The sequence below is a fragment of the Misgurnus anguillicaudatus genome, chromosome 13, assembly GCF_027580225.2.
Source record: "Misgurnus anguillicaudatus chromosome 13, ASM2758022v2, whole genome shotgun sequence".
In the NCBI taxonomy this organism is placed as follows: domain Eukaryota; kingdom Metazoa; phylum Chordata; class Actinopteri; order Cypriniformes; family Cobitidae; genus Misgurnus; species Misgurnus anguillicaudatus.
Window position 1 is genome coordinate 29,636,462 of NC_073349.2, and position 26,647 is coordinate 29,663,108.

Here is a 26,647-nt window from a genome sequence, read left to right on the forward strand (position 1 = left end):
TGAAAATAGGCGCTTCAAGCAGCTCATAAGCTAAAATAAAGAAGATAAGATCTATTTTGACAATTTGTCATTTGTCAATTGAAATCTTTAAACAACCTGACACGAATGAAATGCTAAAATGCTTTACCATTGTGGTGATTCTCAGAGCTAAAATGCTTAAACTTCTCATGTAAGACACGACAGCAGATGCAGCTTAACTGACACAAAATATGACAAAAGATTTCACAGCAAATTGTCAAACTGCAGACTGATCCTGTCTCTTTAATCCTTTCCCAGCCTTATCAAAAAGAGTCAAATATTATTATCATTTCTGTCTGACATGAACATATCCAGCATCTCAACAAAACTGAATTTGACATTAAGGCCATTATTATCATCACATATAAAGGGGACATTTCACAAGACTTTTTTAAAATGTAAAATAAATCTTGTGTGTTCCCTGAGTACATATGTCAAGTTTATTATAGCATGTTAAAATTGCCACTTTGTTGGTGTGAGCAAAAATGTGACGTTTCTGGGTGTGTCCCTTTATATGCAAATGAGCTGATCTCTGCACTAAATGGCAGTGTCGTGGTTAAATAGTGCAGATTAAGGGGCGGTATTATCCCCCTCTGACGTCACAAGGGGAGCCAAATTTCAATTACCTATTTTTTTCACATGGTTGCAGGTTTAAAAAAAAACATGCAAAGTTACTGGGTTGAACTTTTTCACATTTTCTAGGTTGATAGAAGCACTGGGGACCCAATTATAGCACTTAATGATTTTCAAGATGTGTCCCATTTAAAGTGTTGTGTGAGTTTTTAAAAATAAGGTGTAAAAATGAAATAACTGAACCCAAATGCTCCTATTACTGTATGTGAAATACTTTGACAAGGTTTCAGCTGACTGTTGGGCAGTTTCAAAGCATGTAAGGAGTTTTTAAGTTTGTCAGATGAAACTATTTAAATATGCAACTCTTTTTAAGAAAAGTTTTGAGATTTTGCTCTTGCATCCATGGTAGGTATGTTTGAAACTTTGCATTAAAATGCTAATTATAAATGACAGAAATTTCACCTTCAACATCATCAGTTAAATCCAAGGGGATAAAAGCAAGTAAAACAACAAACGCTGGCCAGTTTAGGAAAGGGTGCACATGCTGTAGGATTCAAGTTCTTTCAAATATCAGTGAGATGTAAGACTATAATCATCTGACAGAGCATCATCATCAAACATCAGCCATTCATCATCATTATAATCCATCATCAGTCTACCTGCAGGACTGCAAACATCTCAACACACATCAATAACGGACAGAAACCTGTCGACAACACAAACCCCCTTAAGTCAATGTGAAAACACACACACACACACACACACACACACACACACACACACACACACACAATGAATGAATGGCCGATTGAGTGCATCAAATTCAATTTCCTCTCTCTTTCTCTGAGTTTCAAAGACTCATTTTATGTCTCTACCACACAGAGACCCTCAAGTACAGCCACCACACAAAGCTACACAAAAAATACACACACGCTTCAATTCTTGCTCTCTATAGAAATGCCAATCTCAGTACTGTGGTTGTTTGAAAAGTAACCATGACCATGAGAAAAGAAGGAAGCATGGTAATTAATCACTTTGTCAATGTCTATTGAACCTTTATCTTTTCATATCAGTCACTTTATCATACATACACGCACACACACGTTTGATTTTATACATTGTGGGGACTTTCCGTAGTCGTTATAACATTTATACTGTACAGATTGTATATCCTCTTCCTCTTTTGAATAAACATTATTTAGTTTGCTTAATAATACTTGAATTATTATCTATTTGATCTGCCATCGGTCTGGTCCCCACAATGTAGGCGGACTTTCAATATACTAATAAGAATAAAACAAAGACTTTAATGTATACAGTATCCATTTTATCTGACCCCATAAAGAGACACTCCACTTTTTTGAGAATATGCTCATTTTCCAGCTCCCTTAAAGTTAAACATTCGATTTTTACCGTTTTGAAATCCAGCCGATCTCCGGATCTGGCGCTAGCACTTTTAGCATAGCTTAGCACAATCCATTGAATCTGATTAGCATCGTGCTAAAAAATAACCAAAGAGTTTCAATATTTTTCCTATTTAAAACTTGACTCTTCTGTAGTTACATCGATTAAGACGTGTGATTTTCTAAGCAGATATGTTTAGGAACTATACTCTCATTTTGGCGTAATAATCAAGGACTTTGCTGCTGTAACATGGCTGCAGGAGGCGCAATGATATTACGCAGCGTCTGAAAATAGTCCCCTGCTATTGAAAGATACTAAGGGGACTATTTTTGGCTGCTGCGTAATATCAACTTTTAATTTTTCGTCGGTCTTAGCACACAATTTAACTACAGAAGAATCAAGTTTTAAATAGGAAAAATATCTAAATGCTTTGGTTATTTTTGAGGGCGATGCTAATGGTCTAATCAGATTCAATGGACCATGCTAAGCTATGCTAAAAGTGCCAGCGCCAGACCCGGAGATCAGCTGAATGGATTCAAAAACGATAAAAATCAAATGTTTAACTCTAGGGGAGCTAGAAAATTTGAATATTTTCAAAAAAGTGGAGTGTCCCTTTAAGATCCTTTAGGGTTTTCGATATTCTCATCCAGTGCATGCTGTATATAGATGTTTTGGGACTTCAACCTCTTTTCCTACCGTTTAACAAAGACAACCTGAAATGTTACTTTGATAAGAGTGATAATGGCTTTATTATATCCCATGGATCACCTTTTATAACGGGTTTAAATTTTAAACAATTCAATGACCAAAACAGATCTCCCACCACCAGAAGCTTCATTGCATGTCCTTTCTTTTATCTTTCTGTTTGCTCCTTCATCCTCCTCCTCCTCTTTTAAAGTCGGAGTGAACTCTGTGTGATTTTTTGAGGATGTGAAGCTGTGCAATCTGACTGGAGTCCAGTTGGGTCACATTTTGATTGTTAGGATCTGAATTATCCGTCTGACTTTCACACTTTAAGCCGGTTAGAAAGGCAAAGACACGAGGATGTGCCTCGACTACCGATGTCACAAAATGAGCTGTTTCCCCATCCATTAAGAGCCACTTTCATGCCTTCATTCAAATCAAACTAAATAGGAAACCGTGGTGCTTAATTTATCCACCACAGTTCGGCCTTTCATAGAAGTCCAGAAATACATTTCAGATACAGAATAAACTAAATTGAAATCTTTTGTGAATGAGTAATTCATTTATTTTTACCTGTTTGTATCTCGTGTATACTGGCAGTTGTTATCAAGAATAAACCTCTGATTTAAATACTAATTGAATTAATTAGCACATCTGTGGCAACACTTCCTGTAACTCAACTGGTAATGCATTGGATTAGCAATGCAAAGGTCACAGGTATAGACTGAAGTTTCTTCAAAAAACGTAACGTAAATGTTTCACAAAGTGCAGGTCATTTATTCTGATACAGCTGGTAGCATCAAAGTTATATCGAGAAAATGATTGAAGACTTAGTTTGCCCTGCCAGTGAAAAACAACAAATAAATCCTCAAGTTGAGAAATTGTCTGAAAATACTGTAAAATCTGGAAAGCATAAGAAGGTGAAATCCATTCCCTGTAAATGTGCGCCATCTGGAGGTTTGTTATCTCCTAACAGCTGAAGCACAGAGGACTCAATGACTTTCACTTCTCACATTAATACTCACATTACTACACACTTACTGTAAGTAGTGCTTTTTCCTTCAGTTTTAAATTGTTCACCAGGACATATCCATATGCATATTTTTAGCTTTGTGTGTTATGTGAAACTTTAATATGGCCATCTTGACCAGGACTCCCTGGAAAAGAGATTTCTTTTAATCCCAATGGGACCTTCCTGGAAAAAAATGGTTAAATAAATACATATCTGCCACTATATGATTTCAGTAATGTTAGTATTTTACAGAATAAGTATTTCAAGAATGAATCCTTTATGTATAAAAGCAACACCAAAGATTTTTTTACCATCCACTCAAAACAGGGTGAATGGCACTTTCACATTCGCTTTGCAGCCATCAGCCAAAATCGCACTAAAGAAGTTTCCAACCGTCGGGTAGTGGTCCTGTAGTTCGAGTGAAAACTACAAAAACTTGCTTTACGGCAGACCTAAAATCCAATCAGAGCCAGCTATGCTGCAGTATTTACGACAGTGGTAATGGACAATTACGCTTCTAACCTGTAGGGGGAGCAAAGAGCCATAAGTCTTTAGTGTTGCTTTAAGATGTTTGTGTCTTTCTTTGTTCAGTTGAGAAGAAATTAAGATTTTTGAGGAAAACATTCCAGGATTTTTCTCGTGGATTTTAGTGGACCTCAATGGTTTGCAGTTTCAATGTAGCTTCAAAGGACTCTAAACAATACCAATCGAGGCGTAAGGGTCTTATCTAGCAAAACAATTGTCATTTTCGCAAAAAAAGTACTTTTAAACCACAACTTCTCGTCTTGCATTAGACATGTGACGCGCCAGTGCGACCTTACATATTACGTAATCACAGCAAAAAGTCACGTGTTAGGGCCGATTCAAACCGGCTGCATGGCGTATCTGTTGCATGTCAGTTGCGTGGCGGCTGCGTCGCGTTTTCTGTGTCTGTACATACCAGAAGCATGCCTGATGCAGCGCTGACACACTGCTGTTGCTATAGGTGACATATATTTTGCCTGGAAACGCTTCCAAGACGCTTGCGTGTGGCATGAAAAATAGGCGTCGGTCCTATTCCTAGCATGCACGCATTTTTGGCGGGCTCGAGCCGCGCCTGAGACGTGCGTGCAGTCATGCAGTCAAACCTGCTAACATGGAAGCCTAAATAAAAACGGACACGCCACGCAGCTGAGATGCACACACCATGCAGCCGGTGTGAATCGGCCCTTACATATGTGAAACGCACACTTGCAGACCATTTTAAGCAATTAACTGACACAAAGACATTAATTAGTATCATTTCACATACAACAACATCAAAATGCTCCTCTTTCTCTACACTTGTAAATAGTGATGTAGTACTCGAGTCCAAGTCCGAGACTTGTTCCCGTCAAATACTCTGTCTCGACTCGGTCTCGGATCACAGTGGGAGGAGAAGGACTCGTAATTTCAGAATGAGTCCTCGAGACCAACACATTTTTTATGTTCATATAAAAAACCAAACAACACATAACAATAATAGTGAAATGCAATGTTGACGGGCATTATTTGAAAGTGACATCCCATGGTGCAATGTAAAGACACACTGCCTTTAAAGCTGTTTATTTATCTTTAGAAAAATAGGCAGAAGATGATGTACGTGATAGGGATTTTTTTAATGATAGTAAAAGCATAGTCCATATTAAGACGTTAAGACTGCTCCTCTAAACAATTCCCAATCTAGCTTATTCTGTAGACCTAACTGTTGATTATTAACTGGGGTGATATTAAATCATGAATACACTGTAAAACCTAACAGTCAACTTAACTCAAACCATTTAAGGAAACCGGTTGCCTTAAACCATTTAAGTTTTAAAACACATACATTTAAGTACTGTGAACTTAAATATAAGTGCATAACTGCATATGACTCAATTTGTTTAAATTCACAGTACTCAAATGCATGTGTTTTAAAACTTAAATGGTTTAATGCAACCTGTTTCCTTAAATGGTTTGAGTTGAGTTAACTTTTAGGTTTTACAGTGTATGAAAACTGACATGTTTTTATGGTCTTGGTCTCGACTCCTAAAGGACTCGGCCTCGACTCAGACTTGCTTCCTCAAAGACTCGGTCTTGACTTGGACTTGACTGTATTTGAAAACCAACAGACTTGGTCTTGACTCTGTCTCGACCCTTCAAAGACTCGGTCTTGACTCAGACTCGGCATAGGCAGTCTCGTCTCCATCACTACGCGTAAACACTGGAGCAGTAGTTTCTTCAACTTGCTTATAAGTTATGTCAACTATATACTACTCAAAAACCCAAAATAGTAGGTTAAATTAACTTGCATAAGCAATTTGATTTAACTTGCATTGCAGCATTTTTTTACAGTGTATTCTTTGATGGTTTCCAGAGCATTGAAAAGGAGTTCAGCATGGTTGCATCATACAGCTGTTACATACTGGATTTTCTAAGAGCCCACCATCAACAACAAATGCAATAACAATAAGAGAAATATAAAGTAATAACTTAAATGTGTTTACAGTTTCAGAAGACAGTTTGTGATATTTATCGCTGTTATGAATGTGACTGTAATAAATCACTCTTATCTGTATATGCAGAAGTGAACTGAACTGGTTCAGAGGATTTGGTTTGTTCTGGTAACCATGGATCAGTTGAGATTACCCCTGAGTCCCAAGAGCCCTAGAGAGGACTGTATACTCTTATTTGTTGAGGTTTCTTCTCCAGATCTTAACAGGTGTCTTTTAAGCTCGTATCATTTCAGGAGTGTTGGGTCTAGAGTTGCTTTACTGACCTGAAATAACCAACAGAGATTCAGTGATAGTGGGTAAGTCAGTCTTTCATCTGATCTACACGAATGTGCATGTGTATGTAAGCCTATATCTGTCTTTGCACTTAAGTCTAATCAACTTTGATTTACAAGTCATATCAACTCAAAATCTTTTATCTTGACTAGTGATGAGTTTCTGTAAGTTGAAAAAAGTTAAGTTAATTCAACTTTATTTAAAGGAATAGTCTACTCATTTTCAATATTAAAATATGTTATTACCTTTACTAAGAATTGTTGATACATCCCTCTATCATCTGTGTGTGTGCACGTAAGCGCTGGAGCGCGCTGCGATGCTTCAATAGCATTTAGCTTAGCCCCATTCATTCAATGGTACCATTTAGAGATAAAGTTAGAAGTGACCAGTGAAGAAGATTTTTAATTCAGATCTGTATCTTTGGTGAACATGGTATTCAGATTCAAATGTGTTTTGCAAGTATGTATGTCTCATGTTTGTAAGCTGAAGACTAGCAGTCTTAAAGACTGCAATGTATGCAGGGTTTAAAATATGGTAACTGAGAGCTGAGCTAAAAATGCATAGGCTGACATTTGGAAGGAATGAAGTCACCACACCTGTCAAACATAAAAACATGCTAAAAACAACTACATGGGAGGGGTTTCAACTTTTAGAGAACTGTATATGAGGTTGCATTCTGAAAAAGACTCTTTAGTTGCTTGGCCACCAACTCGGCCTTATTGTTGTATGCAATAAAGTCATCTTTTGGCAATGGAACCCTCTGCTGAAAATTATTTTTCATAATCACTACAAAAATCCACAACATTTGGCGACCAGGATGGGATTGGAAAAGATCATGGAGGGGGATGACCGCTGTGGGCTAAGTTTGGATGAGCAGCATACACAGGACCAGGTGAGCAGTTTTTGCTTATTTACTGGTGTACTGTTGTGTTGCTCATCTGGGTTGGTTTATGGTGGAAAAACTTTCACAATGCTCTTCCAATATAAGAACTAAGATTAATATAAGGTAAAAAGGGTTCCATTTCCAAGGATTTTGATGCATGGTGTGATTTGTTTGAAATAATAAAGAGGAAAAAATTCCTGAGCTCAGGTGGATAATCTGTGGTTTTGCTGAGAGGGCCTTTGATTGGACAGCATTAACCTGGAACAGATAATAGTTTAATAGCTAAGTGGGCTTCGAAGATAGCATTAAACAGAAATAAAATTAATCTGTGTTTATTTGTAAAAGGGCCTTGATGGATACAAATGAACTGTAACAGATTATAAAAATGCTTATTGCAAGAGGGCTTTGATAGATGTAATAAGCGGATACACTGTAAATGCATAAAAATGAAAGTGATTTGGTTTTGGAAGCTAATACATGTTTCACTTTGTTAGTTTAAGTAACTAAGTAGATGTTGATTCGACATCAATACAATGTATCATTTACAGTGTATGAAAAAAAAGAAGGATAAAAATAAAATAATCTGTGTTTATTTGTAAGAGGGCCTTGACGGATACAAATAGACTGTAACAGATTATAAAAAAAAAAAAAATGCTTATTGCAAGAGGGCTATTGATTAGATGTAATAAGCGGATACACTGTAAATAATTGTATAAAGAAAAAGTAACTTGGTTTTGGAAGCAAATCCATGTTTCAATTTGTTAGGTTAAGTATCTAAGCAGATGTTGATTTGACACCAATACTGCATTTTTATTTACAGTGTATGGGAAAAAAATAAGATAAAATTAAATAATCTGTGTTTATTCTGTAAGAGGGCCTTGACGGATACAGATAGACTGGAACAGACTATTAAAAATGCTTATGAAATAAGCGGATACACTGTAAAATAATGATAGCAAAAGGAAAAAGTACGTTGGTTTTTCAAGCCATTAATGTGTTACTTTGTTAGGTTAGGGTAACAAAAAATGTATATGTTGATTTAAGATAAATGCTGCATATTTTAGAGTGTATGGATAAAAAATAAATAAACAGAGCATGAAACAAAAGTGTTATAAAGTGGATAGGGGTCTGCAAGGGCAGAATTATTTTTTATGAAAACAGCTCTTTATATATATATTTATATAATAGAGGTCTGAACGGATAAAATGTTATTCTGTGGATACCGCCCTAATGCATGATAAAAAGTTTGACTTGTGAGTAAAAGTGGAAAGGATCCTCAACAGTGAAAAACAAGTGGTGTCATGTTTAAAGTGTGAATGACTGGGTGTATGTTATAAATAGAGTGAGTGCAGGCCTGACTGAGTGCTGTGGATGAAAGAGCTAGCAGTGAAGTGAAATACCGGTAAATATAAGTAAAATAATAATAATAATATATTATTTATATAATAAAGTAATAAGAGATTAAAATTATAGGTAAATGGTATATATAGGTTGAAAGGAGGTTTTTACATCTATATTTTATATCTTAATTCAATGAAAAAATATTTGTGTTTAAGACTATTGTAAAGGGAAAAAAATAGTATTACCTGACAAATAAAACAAATTGAATTGAAGGGAGAAACATTAATTAAGAAGGAACTGCTTGAAAAACATTTGCAGTGTAGAAAAAGTAATATTGGAGAGAACATGGTAAGCTTGATGTTTACTTAGCTTGAAAGTTAAATGATATAAAAGTGTTTTTATTTGTTAATTTTCTAATGTTAAAAAGTTAAAAAAAAAAATTGCTAAATATGATAGAAAAGAGTGAATGGAGAAGTAACAGGTGTAGAGTAAAGTCATAGTTGTTATTCTTGTGGAAATATCTATTGGGCAGAAATCTGATAAAGAATGTGTCTAAGAAATTGTCATGAAGGGAACATTTGATGTTGCAATGTGTAAAGAAATGGATATTGTAAATAAGCCTATATTAAATCAAAAGAAAGAAAAGAAGGATGGATTTAAATAAGAAAAGCATTGGCATTAGTAAGGAATAAAGGGGAACATATATAGATTAGAAAAATGTTAAAGGAAGTTGATAATGGAACAAAAAGAAAGTGTGTTAAATGTTAATCTATATTTATCATGCATACTGTAGAAGGTTGATTTCCAGTACTCAAGGGCACTGTGGAAATTATAGGTAAAATGTAAATGAAATGATCAGTAGTTATAGAATAGGAAAATTAAACAGGTTTGGGAGTAAAGCTTAAAAATGAGGAAAGATACTAAATTAAAGAAATTTAAATGATTATCAGGAAGAATATGAGAGTAAAGAGTGTAGAGTAAAAAGACAAAAGGCATTGTTTACACACAGAGGTGAAAAAAGATGAGGCAAAAAGAGATAAATGAAAAATAAGAAATAAAAATAGGAAAAACATTAGAAAGAATTAATGAAGTAAAATTAGAAGAGAGTAGAGAGGGAGAGTAAAGAGGAGTTGTCATCTGATGGAGTAATGTGGATATGGGGAAAAAGATAAATGATGGCTTAGGCTACTGGCCTTACAATTTCTTAATTTAATAAAGGTATTAAGGACTTTGGGAGGCTGATCACTTACCCTCAAGCATTCATGGGGTTGGGAAAAGGACTAAGTTGTGGCAATGGAGAAATGAAAGAAACCTTTGACCTGTGGACTAACGTTACATGAGGAGGGACTATTTTTGAACATATCATAGCAGTGTGGCAGCCACTGCTTGGACTCTAAAGCACAGAGAGAAAACTGGGAGACAGAGAATCCAGTTATGTTCAGAGACAATAAAAAAGAGACTGAGGGAAATCCAGAAGGAGACCCTAGAATGACCACACTGTTTTGAAATGCAAAGTGAATAACAGTGATGACTCTTGTGTTCAGCTACTTTCAGCAATTCCTCCAAAAAGCCAGAATCCTGTACCCATCATAAATGACTTTGCAGCATCACCATCCCAGAAAGAAAACAACTTGAACTGGGAGAGACAAAGAAAACATGCTGAGGACAACAAAAAGCCTGGCCACGCTAAGAGAGACTTTCGCTATGTCCATGTACCAGCTCTGTGAGTGAAGGGGGGAGGGTGACAGCAGCCTTTCAAAGTACAGTTCAAGGTTCAGAAGAGTTGTTAAGAATATGTTTCTCTGGACAAGTATTGGTAATTCAATGTATGTCTATACACAATAAACAAAACCATGACCATATCTATTCTCATATCAAAATAACACTCCTGTTTACTGTTTACTTGTTAAACAAAATATGCATAATTTGGGTTAAGTCATTGGAATTTGTGTTTTCCAGAAGGGTATAGGGAATATAGATATAAAGTAAGTAAGACATGATATTAAAGTGATATTAACTGAATCAAAGCAAAATGTATAATAAATAGTGATGTACAACAAACAATGAATAAATTGGAAAATGTATTGAAGCACAAATTTCTAATGCAAAGTTATCAAAGTGGGAATTTCATTGTATTATAATATGATCAAGAGAAAGATATTCAACTTAAAAAGTGGCAAAATAAATTATATGACAAGAAATTGATATAACATCAGAGGAAGGTAAACAAGAATTAGTAAAGAGTATGGTTGAAAATCAGTTAATAGAATAATGACTTAATGTAACTGACTTATTTCCACAGGTCTCGTGTATACTGGAAAAGATTGTGAAGAAAAGGATTTATGGGATATGATGAAAAAAAAAAAAAAAACTATATAAAGCCAGTGGATCTCCATAATGTTTAAGAATCACATTAGAATTATATGTTATAGTCAATCATTTGTCAGGAAATAGTTTTCATAAAAACAATAAATGCAGATGATAACAACATGCAAGATTAAGAAGATGTATTAATTGTTAAAAGATGTAGAGAACAAAGTACTAATTGAAGTATCCAATTAATGACATTGTAAGACTAAACAGTTGATATCCAGATCCACATTGCTAACAAATGTTTTCCCAAATGACAAATACTGTAATTGATATTTGCTTTATATATTTGAGTTTTCAAACAGAAGAAATATTTGTTTGTTTTTTGGGAAACTAAACAATATCCAATTCGGTATGGGAACAAAGAGGCTTTCAAAAGAATGAGGGTATACATAATCAATGTACTGAATAAGTGGGGTTTAATTTCTGCATTGAACATTATCAAAGTAAATGGCAATCATAAAATATAATATTAAACTTATATAAAAATGAATGATATTTTATCACAGGGAACAACACAGCAGATTGGGAGGCTAAAGAAGCCTCAGAAAGCCACACAGAAGTTTTGCTTAGTGTTAATATAAAAGCCTTAATTAGAAGATAGAAGAGAAGAAGAACAAGCAGGATGTTATGAACATTTTGTGGTACCCAAAGGGGGACAAATAAAGACATTCAAGACATCTAATGTACACATTGGGGATAAATCATTCTATAATACAGTAAAATGTTACCTTTCCAGATGGGTGGTTTTAATTTCAAATTAAAAACAGAGATATAAAATAACAAATTAAAATTAAAGATTAAAAAAAAAAAAGGAAAAAATTGTATTATTCTCTATATTTGAGAAATTGTCTCATTTAAGTGCAATACTGGTTACATTTCTGTTCAACAGGTAAAGCTAGGGCCAAAAAATAAGGATAAAAATGATAGAAATAATCCCCAAATTTGAAACACTATTAGAAATCATTCTAGATAATGGATCAGCATTCATTAAAAACTATAAAGCAAATACTGCAACAGTAATGAATAAAGGAAAAACTAAACTTACCATAGTGTTTACCATCTTTAATCATAAAGAGTAAACCATCCCTTCAACGTCAAACTCAGCAAAATATGTGAAAGCATGAAACTGAACTGACTGGATGCTTTGTCTCTTGCAATAATGAGTGACAGAATGCAAACTAACACTGCATGGAATGCTTATTGGTCGACCAATGCCAATACCAATGTCTGCGCAATACTATATAACAAAAATTCATCCCCAAAAAAGGACAGCCTCTGGAACGACTGCAGATGGAGCTTTTGGAACAATTGCAAATAAAAATGAGATCTTATGTGATAAAACTAACTGTATGCATAAGCTATTTGTGTGCAGGAAAAAGAAAAGGAGCCTGATGAGGAGATGGAGATAAAATGCCATATTATGCCATGGGATCTAATGTATCTGAGGGTCTTAAAGGGGAATTGAAGACTAGACAGTCCAGCCTGTTATAATGGGTAATTTATTTCTATTTTGTATTTTACTTGAGAAAAAAATCGAAAATTTGCACGATTTTGATAAATTAGATTGATAGTGTGTTGAAGCGGAATTTTCTTAACGTCTTTTATTGACTCATTTAACCAGAATGCACTGCGCGAAACGGAGTAATTAGCTCCACCCACTAACCGTTGAAGACGCAGCCTTCAGCTTCTTTTGCGCTTTCTACATCGCTAAAATATGACTAGAACCTGCGCATTATGTGGCTGTAAGGACAACAAATCCAGGCCACCGGGAGTTAGTTTTTATAGTTTACCTCAACGCAACCCTCAACTCTGCGCCCAGTGGTTAACTGCAATAAATCTTCCACTTGACACGCCCCCAACACGTTACTCAAAAATTAGAATATGTAGCCAGCACTTTTGTCAGGAGGACTTCGACTACTGTTTTTCAGCCAAGTTTTTGGGAAATGCAGTGTCACATGCAAAAAAATTGAAGCCAGGTGCGTTACCAAGGAACACTACAGTTAGCAGCTCAACCCTGACTGAGTCTCCATCCTTCGACACTGACGTGGAAAGTCTACGCGATGAGCCAACCACCTCCACGCCTCAGAAAGCCCCGCGTACTCAGGTAATGTAAAATGGTCAAAATATCTTAAACATAATTTGGCTTAGTTGTTGTTTGTTTTGTGTAATTACGGTAAACATACTACGTAGAGTAGAGAGGTACAGAGAGCATATTACTGAGAACAGTGTTTCACCAAACATTCGCCACAGATTCAACACCGGTCACCACATATTTTTTATTTTTTTAACGCCATTTAAAACACGTAGCGTATTCGTTCAGCTGCATTTACTTTCCCTGCTCTCCTGTCTCTCTGTCACTCACGCGTTTCACACACACACACACACACACACACACACACACACACACACACACACACACACACGTCACTCACGCGTTTCTTTCTCTCTCTCTCTCACACACACACACACACACACACACACACACATGTCACTCACGCGTTTCTTACACACACACACACACACACACACAAACACACACACACACACACGTCACTCACGCGTTTCTTACACACACACACACACACACACACACACACACACACACACACACACAAACACACACACACACACGTCACTCACGCGTTTCTTACACACACACACGTTCTCTTGGTGTAAGTCTATGTGTGAGCTCTCTCCCTAGTCGTAACCCTGTGTTACTCTTACATATCTGATTTTTCACTGAATTATCTGCACTTGACATGATATACAATAAAACTATCACTTGTATTTAAAATCAAAACAGCGCTCATAACGCAACAATACATTGATGAGAAAAGCCACCGCAGTAAATGCTGATCACCTCATATATCATATATGTGTGTGTGTGTGTGTGTGTGTGTGTGTGTGCATGTAATAAATTGACAATGATTTAAATTCATTACCTTCTTTTAGATAAAAATTAAAAGATGTTTACACAGGCTATATCATGTATTATCTGTTTATCACTATATTATCTGTTTGGTATGGAGTGTTTACTGTGTTGTCTTTCTGCAGCAGAGAAACACAGGACCTTCAAGAAACCCAGCAGTGCTACTTTCAGAAGATATGAATATCAGCTTTTCCAGTATTGAGACTTTGGAAGCCACTCAAACCACCTACAAACCAGACACAGACTGTACCTCTTCCGCCAGCAGTGTCACAGACGTGGGGACTGCACAGATAAGCTGGCAGGAGAAAAAAGTTGTAGTGTCAGAGTCCAAGGTACTAGAACTGTTCAGATTCTGCCAAACATGTGCCACCATCATTGAAAAAAGAGAAGTGTCCTATCTTGGGTCCCAGATGAGGGTTAAGTGGGAGTGTGCAGAAGGTCACAGTGGAACTTGGACGTCATGTCCCTCTGAACGTGGAATGCCACAGTCTAACCTCCTTCTTGCTGCTGCCATACTATTTACTGGAAGCACATTCACCAAGTTGGAAGAGTGGGCCAAACTCATTAATCTACAGATCTTTAGCAGCAGCACATTCTACGACATACAAAACTCTTACTTGCATCCAGTCATTCAAGCTGAATTTGAGCTACAGAAAACCATCGTATTGGCGAAGTTGTTCATGGAGCAGCAAGATGGAAAAATGACACACCTTTCTTCTGATGGCCGGTCAGACAGCCCTGGGTTCAACGCAAAATACACATCTTACACTTTCATGGCTGACCCCGGCAGGGAAATTATCCATTCAGAGTTGGTCCAGGTACGTTACATGAATCAAAATTCAATCAATAATAATAATCTTATAATTATTATTTTTATTTTTATTATTACTATAATTTTAAGAAGAAGAATAATATATTTTATTTGTATGTGCTCAAACTTTGTCACTTCTATCCCTTATTATGCCCTTTTTAGGTGACCGAGACCACAAGCTCAGGGGCTATGGAGACTGTTGCGCTCAGGCGTGGATTGGACCATCTACTTGACAACGGCCTACATGTGGAGGTCTTGGCAACTGATCGTTCCACGAGTGTCAAGAAAATAATGCGCGAGGAATATGAAGAGATCGATCATCAATTTGATATTTGGCACACTGCTAAGAGTGAGTACAATCTGCCACTATAAGTTAAAAGCTTGTTATGGGTATGTCGGTATAGCTGTTAACTAGGGATGCACAGATATGGAAATTTTGGCCGATACCGATTTATATTTGGGGGCCGATAACCGATATCTATAGGCCAATAAATATTCATATTATTTTCACAATGAAAAACTCGCAGACCGCGGACATCTTGTCTTTGCGCTAGACTAGCATACTCTTCTTAAGCCCACAACACATCATCTTCATGCTATGTCACAGAAAGCACCAATCAAAACTCCACATGGCCAGCAATGAGCAAGTGAAGTGGTTCAACAAACCAAAATAATCCAAAATTTATCGGCTTTCATTTATCGGCCTAATTTTGCTATCAGACCAATAACCGATAATATTAAAAATAAGCAGTTATCGGCCGATAACGATATGTCGCCCGATTTATCGTGCATCCCTACTGTTAACCACACTCCTGAATAAAATCCTGACATTAGATGTACAGTACACAACAATTTAATCACAGACTGTAGGCGAGTACTTTCACTACCAGCATGAGCGCATAGTGTGAAATAGGGCTGCAAGATAATTCACATGCGATTGTCACGTGCATCTCCTCAGTAAAGCTGGTTCCTTGATTAGTAGTAAATCGCCATCAGCTGCTTTCAGATGGAGCGGCATTTACTGCACAGAGCCGTAGTTTACTGACAAGCAGGGACATATCGCATTCATAATTGTGGATGAATTGCCTGTCATTATGAACGCAACATTTCCCCGCTTGTCAGTGAACTACTGCTCTGTGTAGTAAAATGCCGCTCCATCTGAAAGCAGCTGATGGCGATTAACTACTAACCAAGGAACCGGCTTTACTGACGAGATGCGCATGACAATCCCGTGCAATTTATCTCGCAGCCCTAGCGTCAAACAATGTGTCAGAGTAGACATGTACACAAAGGCACTTGTCACTTAGCATCAGGTTAATGCGATTTTTATGCGTTATTGAACTCATAGCCCTTTCATGAGTTCAATAAGTGACAAGATTGTTTGACATTATGCACTTACCCTGGTAGCGAAAGTACCCAGATGTTGGTTGCAAGTGGTCATGTTTTTACTCGTAACATTGTCTTATATTTACCCAGATATCCAAAGCAAATTGATAGCCAAGTCCAAGAAGAGGGCATGTGCCGCGTTGAAACCTTGGATCCGCTCAGTCCGGAACCATTTCTGGTACTCTACTGCCAAGGCAGGAGGAAATGTCAAGGTATGTAGACCACGTTATGGTCTTCTGTACTCTTTATTTCACTCCTCAACTGTCTCACTCTGGAAATGTCAGTCTGAGTAGCTTATATCAGTAGTCCCTTCTCATTGGCAAGGCTAAAGTGTATGTAGTGTTTGGACACGTCCTTGAATATTTTTTTATATTTATTCTTATAAGACACTGAAGTCGACGTGGAATTCAATTCTGCACCACATAATTGATGAACATACATGGACTGAAGGAGGAACTGAGCATAGCTGTCATCACCCACCTCTCACTGATGAAGACCGGGAGAAAAAAATGTGGCTGTGTAAGGATAGTGAAGCATATCAGGAGCTGTCTAGAATAGTCCTCAACACAACACTCCAGAAGGATCTAGAAAACATGGTCCGTTTCAAACACACAGGTCAGTGGTGTTGTCTGCCAAATTTTGTCACAGCTGTTCAATAGTGTAGCTTCCTCCCTCACTTGTCTAAGGGGTGTAACCAGCCCTTATAAACATTGTTGTAGCAAGCTTTGCTATTTTAAGGCTTTTATTTGTTAACAATAAAGGTTATCTAATATATATTACATCTCTGCTGAACAAGCAGGTGCCTTGGAAGTATTCCACAGTTCCCTCTTAAAATATGCTCCAAAGAGACAGTGCTTTTCCTACCAGAGTATGAAGCAGAGAACAAACTTGGCCATCATGCATCACAATGAGAACCTGACTCAGAAACCAAAGCTGGATTCAGAAGGTCAGTGTTAAAATTGCATTTGTGTGTGTGAAAAATATACACTGCCTGTCAAAAGTTTGGGGTCACTCACTCGTTCTTTATTGATATTTTTTTCCATATTGCAGAATAATAATGAACTCGTCCAAACTACGTCATAACACAAATGTGAGAATTATGTTAAAATCAAAAGCATCCAAAATAAATTAAAACTGTTCTTATTGGCTGCTTTTTCTTCAATTTTCAGTGTAAGTCATCTATTTAAAAAAAAAAAAAAATTTAAAATACAATTTAAGTTCTCCAATAACAGAAATGAATCTGTTTGGCACAGGTATATTTCTGTCTACAAAAGTAATCTCAAGCTTTTAACCATACACATTCAGATTACGGGTAAATGATTTTTAAGATCATAGTTAACATTTTAGGCAAGTGACACTAAACTTTCGAACAGTAGTGTATATTAAACAGACTATAATTGCTCTCATAATACTTTCATGTCTTACAGGAAAACCTGTGATCATTCAAGAATGGAGCAAGCGTTCAAAAGAATGGTTCACAAGAAAGAGGTATCAGCAAACCACAGTCAACTTCAGAACCAGATTGATGCAGTTGGTGTTGGAGAGGCGGAATGATCCTACTGTCATCTTCAGGGACACATCTTCAACTCTTCTTACACCTGACCTGCCTGCTAACATAGGAACAGTCCCCAAACCATCCAAAGATGATGCAGGCCGTAAACACAAGAGTCGTTTTGCTAAATGATTAACTCATTAACCACCAGTGTCTATTTATAATACAAGCCTCTTGTAAAAATGAGTTGCAATTTGTGTGATTATCTCATTACTGTTTGCTAATGCATCAGTTCATTCATCAGTTTTTTATATAAGCTCTGTATGTGTGGCCATTTAATAAATATTTATTGAACCGGCAATATGTTTCACATATGTTTACAGAAGTGAATATAGCTTAGGTTTACAGTCATGTGTATTTACATGAGTAAAATGGCGTTGGCTTACAGTCATTTGTCCTAGATATAAACATGTGTCCACATTTTCTTATAATTGTATGTAGCGCAAATCCAAAGGTGAATGTGAATTCCTTCAAATTAGAGCTGTGTTGTCAAAAACAAAGGTTTTCACATGTGGGCTAACCTAAAGTTTGTTATGCAGAATGTGTCTTAGTTACTTTTGGGGCTAAAATGACCAGAGATATATAATTAGTGCATTTGCTGACCGATCTCCTGATTATGAAATAACTTTTCAGGTAAGTGTATTAAAGAAAATAAACACAGGGTCCAAAAACAAAATACATTTTTATTAACAGCACCCAAAAAATATTTACATTTGTTGAGCAGTAACTTAGTCTACTCGATTCCTTCTGCTGCCTCTCTCACTTCGAGGAAACCAGTGTATTGGCCGTCAGGGGACGGATACCGTTGCCTTACAGCATCCACGACGCAGGCGGGGAGAACTGCTCGGTTGTGTCTCCCCAAACGCTCGCCTCTTAGCACCCATTCCAGAATTATTCGATAGCCAACCAAACGCAACTGCATAGAAGAAAATGTCTACATTAAACTAGCTTCCTAGCACATTTCCTAGCTGAATTACATTTCATGTCAAAAATTCTGTTTCAGAACATGCATTGTATCACTAGTCTTTGCTCAGGTGGCTCAGCAAGTCGTGTGACGTTAATTGTTTTAATATGGGTTTAGCAGCTAACTACATTACCTATTAGCAATCAGCAGACGAAATATGATTGACTTACTTGTCTATTTGACAGTTGTCCTCCTGGGCCCTGTGATCTTCTCTGTTTCCTCCAATTAATTCTCTCCAAGTGGAAAAACGTTTCCAGGACCCCTCTGTCCAGATGAGCTTGAAAGCTGCTGTGTTGGTTTAGGCAGGACAGCTCGGATCCGTGTTCCATCTCCTCTGCCTCTCTCAGCAAAAACTGACCGCGGTTCCATTCCTGACAACAAAGTGACTCCACTTCTGTTCGTTGTTGTGGGCAATGTTGACAGGAGCACCACCAACTGCTGTCAGCTCGAGAACGTTCAGACGCAACGATGGCGCTACTAGCCAGAGCTGCCTGCTGTTGTTCCCTCCGTTGCCTTATTTCATCGGGAGAATATTCTGGCTCAAATAAATAGCCTTCATATTCTCCGGCATTATTCTCCTCAGCAACCAAAAAACTGCGGTCGGTATCGTCCATCATTTTTTGTGACGCTCACCTGTCAATCATTTCGCTTCAAGACCCGCCCCCATTTAGAACGTTCAGAACTTGTAGTCTTGCATTTTTCTTCCGGTGATTTGATGACGCGTCAAATCACCGTTATTGTAGCAGTTAAAAGCTTTATTTTTTTTATATGGAGTTAGTACATTTGATGGAAGCACAACCAACTATATATATGTGATGAAATATAGTGTTGGAGCATAATGTTGTTTTATGGTGGAGTTCCGCTTTAAGGAGAGAGTGACATAAAACAAGGACCAGGGAGAGCAGCCCTAACAGCAGGCCAGGGGGAAGGAGCACATCTGATGTCATCTGAGCCATTGCACAGCATTCCGAATATACCAGTCGGAGAAGAGGACAACAAAAACACGATACTGAAGAAGAGAGCTGAGGAGAAAAGGAGAACCAAAAAACACGATATAGAAGAGGAGAGCTGGGGAGCAGAGGAGAACTTAAACACAAAAATGAAGAGGAGAGCTGAGGAAAAGAAAATAATAAAAGACATGAGACAGAAGACAACAACAGAAAAATGACAAGCAATTCAAGTCTACAAACAGATAAAGAACTAAGCAATGACCACTCAGGGCATATCAAGCAACAACAACAAAGTTAAGAAAAAGATGTAAAGGAGGAGAGACTTTCAGGAGCAACAAGCAATGAGTGCAAAGCAGTGGAGTTCACAAGCAATACACCTGGACAAAGTTGCTGGTAATGTGTAAAGGACACACAAGGAAAACTTTATGAAATTAGCCATGGAAATTGAAAAATAAAGCTAATAACCAGTTTGACAATTATCAGCAACATATGGTAAATTCACACAACTGTAGTCAATAATCCAACTTCTCTTCAATTAACTTTTCACCTATCAGCAAGGATCAGTAACACTTCAGCGAGGACCAGTAACACTTGTAAGAAGTTATTCTACAATAATCTCAGGAGGAACAAAATCTAGATAAAATACTGAAGATACCAAAACAACAAGGTGACAAGGACATCAAAAGAAGAAAAAGGACATCAACGGAAGGAAAAAATATATATTTTGGATATTTTATGGGAAACAACAAAAACATAATGAATAGTACAAATGGTACAAAAATTTTCAAAGATAAGAGAAATTGGTATGAACAATTGCTTATTATGCTCTGAATTATGAAAGGTAATAATAATCAAAAGTCAACATGATATTATAGGGGTGTTCAATTTAACAAATTGACAAATTCTGGTTTAAATATCCATTTTATAGGGCATATTTTGGTAAATAGTCTCAATTTTGGAAAGTTAATAAAAGTATTAAAATAGGAAAAACGCAGAATGGGAAAAGATTATGAATGCTACAGTAAACCGGATGGAACTAAAGATGAGGGATATTTAAAGGGAATATTCTATAACATAGAACTTGAACAAATCAAATATAAAATTCCAAAAGCTATTATAAATCCTTAATAATTTTGACTTTAGGTATGGAAAGGGTGGACAATGCTAGTATACAGTAAAAAGAATGTGGGAATCAGATCATAGCACTGGACATATGAAGATCAAACAGTAATGTTAGCAGAATTCTTTTGGTTTAATTTTGATTTGATGGGAAATGATAACTTATGGTGGTTTTGCAATTAGAGAAGAAATATATATGTACAAGACTAAGGTTAATTTAAGAAATCATCATGATTATATTGAAGTATATTGAACAAAATACAGAGAAAACAAATGATAAAACTAAAATAGTTTATCCCTAAATTGGTTTGGTATATATTCCTATTTATATGTTCCAATTTAAGCAAGAGATGAGATAAAATCAGGGTTAGAATAAATATTGATTTAATCTAGAATTAATAAGTTATATCTACTATAATCAACAAAGGTTTATTAACTTTAACTAATGATGTTTTAACAATCTTAGAAAAACAATGAGATACTACAAAGGGGTATTGTTTTATTGTATGGAGATTAATGTTATGCTAACAATACAACATCAAAATAGGTATTCATTGAAGCTATCAAATAAGAGTTTAGGATAGAAACTGCAACTAATACAGGAAGAAAGAATCTTAATGTGGAATTGGTGTGATTTAAAATTAGGGAAATTGGGTGATTGGTTTGTCAAATTATCAAAGATATATTTTGGTATGTCAAATGATTCATAGGTTAAATGATGCAAATGATTAAAGGTATAGGTTAAAGGATGAATATTATCAAAGGTATAAGGTAAATGATGCAAATTATCAGAGGTTAAGGATTTTAATTGGATGGATTGTTATTTGACTGTGTACTTACTATTTTGAAACAAATGTTAATGTTGAAATATCAAGATGAAAAGTTACTTCATATAGGACATTACAAAGTGCATCAAAAATGGGTTTTACAAAAGTTAGAAAATGGTAATACTACATCAGAAAAAGATAATGAAAATAATAAGTATTGAAAAGGTTTTGACTCATTTCCACTCTTATGATGAATATGAATATAAGTTCTGATTTAACCACTACAATAACATCATATGGCCCATGCTTGAATGGTATGTTAAATTAGGGAGCAGGTTCTTTTCCTTCTCCAAGGAGAGGATATTTGTTCCACACTCCACCAAAGTGCGGCAGCATGATTAAGTCATTGGTAAGGGAAATATGGCTTAGTTGGGCCATTAATTAGCTTAACTCAATTGAACTGGATTATGAAGTTGCACTTTGGGTGAGACTTGTAAAAGTCTCAAAGGGTGGAATGAAGAAGATTTTTAATTCAGATCTGTATCTTTGGTGAACATGGTATTCAGATTCAAATGTGTTTTGCAAGTATGTATGTCTCATGTTTGTAAGCTGAAGACTAGCAGTCTTAAAGACTGCAATGTATGCAGGGTTTAAAATATGGTAACTGAGAGCTGAGCTAAAAATGCATAGGCTGACATTTGGAAGGAATGAAGTTACCACACCTGTCAAACATAAAAACATGCTAAAAACAACTACATGGGAGGGGTTTCAACTTTTAGAGAACTGTATATTAGGTTGCATTCTGAAAAAGACTCTTTAGTTGCTTGGCCACCAACTCGGCCTTATTGTTGTATGCAATAAAGTCATCTTTTGGCAATGGAACCCTCTGCTGAAAATTATTTTTCATAATCACTACAAAAATCCACAACACCAGACACATCAACGTTTTTCCTATTTAAGACGAGTAGTTATACGAGCAAGTTTGGTGGTACAAAATGAAACGTAGCACTTTTCTAAGCGGATTTAAAAGAGGAACTATATTTTATGGCGTAATAGCACTTTTGGGAGTACTTCGACTCGGCGCAGTAACACCCTCCCTCTCCCATTATGAGAGTGAGAAGGGGAGCGGACTTTTCAGGCGAGTCGAAGTACTCCCAAAAGTACTATTACGCCATAAAATATAGTTCCTCTTTTAAATCCGCTTAGAAAAGCACTACGTTTTATTTTGTACCACCAAACTTGCTCGTATAACTACTCGTCTTAAATAGGAAAAACGTTGATGTGTTTGGTCACTTCTAACTTTATCTCTAAATGGTACCATTGAATGAATGGGGCTAAGCTAAATGCTATTGAAGCGTCGCAGCGCGCTCCAGCGCTTACGTGCATGCACACAGATGATAGAGGGATGTATCAACAATTCTTAGTAAAGGTAATAACATATTTTAATATTGAAAATGAGTAGACTATTCCTTTAATAAGTACAGCAACTCATCACTAGTCAAGATAAAAAAAATTAAAGTTGACTTGTAAAACACTGAAAACATGCATGTGTTTATTAACTATGTGACTCTCTGTCATGTCTGTTCAGAAATCTGCAGTAAAGAGAGTCATGCCGCAGCTGGTGGTGAAGATCATCGGTGGAAAACACATTAGAAATTTTACTGATGCAGTTAAAAGGTAATCATTTTAATATGTTGGGGTTCTGGTCAGATTTTTAACAACGTGTATTAATAAAAATCACAAACACAATGGAAAGCAACATACATTGTCTGATATTGGATGTTCTGTTTTATAGTCCAACAGATGATGCAACAAACAGCTCAGAGGAGAAACAAAGTCTTCATACCAAAGATACTCAAGAAGATTTAGGCAGAAAATCATCTTCAGATTTTGAGCTTTTGAGAGCTGAAGAACACACAAAGAATCTGCTGGCTTCCATCAGACAGGTATATGACAGATTATAAACAACATAAACACCACACATTTCAAATACAATATCTACTATTTAAATATATTCTCTTAGCTATATTTGAGGAGCTCAGAAGCAAAAACCGCTTAACGCCACCTCCACCAAAAATGAGATAATGATATTACCAAAATGCTCTCGGCACATATTATATGTTCGTCAAATACTTTTGCTTCAAATCTGCTTAAAGGTGCCAAAGAATGCATTGTAATAATCTGTTAAATTGTTCTCTAATATCTACATAGAAGGTATGTGGCAACAAAATATCCAGAGACGGGTTTATGTCCATTCACAACCCTAGGATTTGCCTTTAGAATGAATGATAATTTATTACCTTATTTGAAAGGGTAATGAATAATAATGTTGAGCTCTGTTCTGATTAGCTGTTTCTGCTTCAGTAGCTCTGTGTGTTTGTAAACAGATCTTTGAGTTATAAACCAAACTTAGTGACAAATACTTAAAGTGACATATAACACAAGCACCAAATCTAACCCAAAACCGAAGCGACAATGGTTTGAAAATAGGACAAAAAAGTTGAGTAACCAATACGTGACAGTGACACAAACAGAAAAGCGTGACATGCTCACGCTCAAATGCGGCAAAGCTTGACATTTTCACGCTGGTCCATGCGTGAAATAGTCACGTAATTTCGTGATATAGGGTTGGTATATACATTTCTGAAGCTGGCTATAAAGTAAGCATGTCTTTAGCACAAAAATAAAACTTTGATCACTGTTTATCTGAGCCATAAAAGTGTTTAGTTGTTGAAAAACTAAAAAAGGCTGGCTCACACATCGTCATCTGAATGCCAACATAGACATGACAGTGGATCAAAGAATATAGTGGTATGTGATACGTGATAATGATAGATAAATGGGATTAAACATCTGAATGATGATATAATAAATACAAAGTGATGAAATATATTTATTTAATTCAATATGACATCGTCACAGTGTGCTTTCAGTATGTGATTGCATGTGTTTATTTCTTCTGATTACCTTTAAGTTCAGGTGGGTTACAGGTTAATACATGCTGTCCATGGTTCTGAAATATCAGTCAATCAAATATTAGCACTGTCCGTGGTTCTGAAATTCATACACTTAACTTACCTCTCTAAACTTACCTCTCTTAACTTACCTCTTTAGGGAACTGCCTCCAGAAGAAACCCATTTTCTATAAATAATAAAATCATGTTCCTCACTTTCCAGGCTCCAGACAGACAGTGTGTGACAGCACCATGTGGAGATCGCTCTGGATCCTACATACATCTGAAGACCAACGTGACAAACACAAAACAACTCTTGACACATGTATCACATTTCTACACATGCAACTAAACCACTTTAATGTCTCTTAAATCAGTCTCCATATAAACCTCTCTTCCTTTACACAAACTGTGTTTTGATGTCCATTTGTGTATTTATTTGCTAAATAGCAAGAAAATGTAGTTATCCGGTAAGAAAAGCTCATGCAGGCTGGTTTGTGTCAGGTTCCTACTATTTAAAATCATCTGATTGTATATTATCTCATACTTATATTCTTTAAGAAGCTACCAAATGCTCGATAGTCTCCTTAAAGGGGACATATCATGAAAATCGGACTTTTTCCATGTTTAAGTGCTATAATTGGGTGCCCAGCACTTCCATCAACCTTGAAAATGTGAAAAAGATCAACCCAGTTACTTAGTTTTGGTAAACCATTCACTGCAAACAATGTGAAAAAAAAGGTCATTGAAATTTGGCTTTTGTTAATACGGCCCCTTAATCTGTACTATCCAACCACGGCACCGCCATTTACTGCAGAGATCAGCTCATTTGCATTTTAAAGGACACACCCAAAAACGCCACATTTTTGCTACAAAGTGGGAATTTTAACATGTTATAATAAATTATCTATATGATATTTTGAGCTAAACCTTCACATATGTACTCTGGGGACACCAAAATTCAGACAGATATGCTAATAAAAACAAATTCAGAGAGCTGTCTCCTCTCTGCCATCTATGAGGAACTGCACGGTCTGGATTCACAGATAATCCAAAACATTGAGAAGAAACTGGTGGATCTTGACCCGTCACATTCAGGAATCATTCATCAGTCAGAACTTACATATCTCCTCCTGAAACAGAAGATTCCTATGAAGCTCACAACACTCTCCTGTATCTTTAAATCCTTCAGTGATGCTAACAAACTGGAGCAGGTAGATGCCTGGAGATCCAGATGAATCTTGTGGAAATTTTTATATTGTAAATAATGTTATTTCTGTCATCAGGGTTCCCACTTTAATTCAAATGTCAAATTCCCTGACTTTTCCCTGACTTTCACTGACTAAAAAGTTGAACTACCATGACCTATGTCTGGGATACCGTGAACCTGGATAATGAAGTGCACACTGTAAGTTTATAAAAATGTATCCTAAATACATGAAATGAATAAACAGTGCCAGTAAACAGCTGTTTAAACTAGTCAGCGGATGCTTGGACCTGGAAATAGTATTTACAAGTTAACAAGTGGAATACATTTTAAGAAATGAAACCTAAAATGTAAAGCAACGAACAAAAATCTCTGATATTCCATGACTTGGACAAAAAATATACATTTCCCTGACTTTAAATGTCTTGAAAGACTTTAAAAATTCCATGGTATTCCAGAAATTCAATGGCCTGTGGGAACCCCGTGTCATAGCATTTTTATCTCATTATATGTTTTAAAAGGAACTGCAGATGTTTATTAATATTTCTTCTTTCTTACATCAAATGGATTCATAAATGTTATTTACCATTAGTTGCATGTTATTTTGTCAGTGTTGTTACCAGGGGCGTTGCTAGACATAAAGCTCTACTGGGGCACAGGCCCCCCATTTTTTTTTTTTTTTACTTTTTCTTGAAAGCCTGCAGTGTGCAAGACACAATTTCCTTTGCTTAACCCACTATTCCAACATTGCAACAAGTACTAGGAAAGACAAACATTTATTTAAAAATATTTAAGTATCATCTTCATATAAACATATATACAACATTATTAACATGTTTAAAGGCATAAAATGTTTTGAAATAATGACAGAAGAGAAAATATTTTTATGCACCTTTGCATTTTACACAAGGATTAATAACGTCTTTTTTATTTT

At 36.2% G+C, this 26,647-nt stretch overlaps 3 protein-coding genes and 1 long non-coding RNA gene across 4 annotated transcripts in view; 2 read left to right on the forward strand and 2 right to left on the reverse strand.

Annotated features, from left to right (window-relative positions):
- Positions 1–6,043: 6,043 nt before the first annotated feature.
- On the reverse strand, positions 6,044–23,938 carry LOC129431309 (uncharacterized). The gene is made up of 2 exons (XR_012372992.1): positions 23,317–23,938; positions 6,044–6,467 (listed from the first exon to the last, which is right to left on the reverse strand). It is a non-coding gene; the product is annotated as an uncharacterized lncRNA (long non-coding RNA).
- The window catches only part of LOC129431307 (uncharacterized protein C1orf87 homolog), a 66,269-nt gene continuing 45,984 nt past the window's right edge, over positions 6,363–26,647 (forward strand). The window contains exons 1-5 of the mRNA XM_073875549.1: positions 6,363–6,500; positions 23,141–23,229; positions 23,348–23,498; positions 24,730–24,831; positions 25,472–25,720. Coding sequence (XP_073731650.1) covers positions 23,162–23,229; positions 23,348–23,498; positions 24,730–24,831; positions 25,472–25,720 — 570 coding nt within the window. The 5' untranslated portion in view covers positions 6,363–6,500; positions 23,141–23,161. The remainder of the gene's footprint in view (positions 6,501–23,140; positions 23,230–23,347; positions 23,499–24,729; positions 24,832–25,471; positions 25,721–26,647) is intronic.
- Positions 13,994–18,044, forward strand: LOC129430948 (uncharacterized). Its single transcript, XM_055188601.2, has 6 exons — positions 13,994–14,821; positions 14,977–15,163; positions 16,291–16,412; positions 16,587–16,815; positions 17,000–17,146; positions 17,628–18,044. Exons 1-6 carry the CDS (start codon positions 14,180–14,182, stop codon positions 17,882–17,884), a joined length of 1,584 nt encoding a protein of 527 aa, XP_055044576.2. The 5' UTR covers positions 13,994–14,179; the 3' UTR covers positions 17,885–18,044.
- On the reverse strand, positions 18,416–19,558 carry LOC129430951 (uncharacterized). Its single transcript, XM_055188606.2, has 2 exons — positions 18,887–19,558; positions 18,416–18,668 (listed from the first exon to the last, which is right to left on the reverse strand). The coding sequence occupies exons 1-2, from the start codon at positions 19,331–19,333 to the stop codon at positions 18,486–18,488; spliced, it is 630 nt and encodes a 209-aa protein (XP_055044581.1). The 5' UTR covers positions 19,334–19,558; the 3' UTR covers positions 18,416–18,485.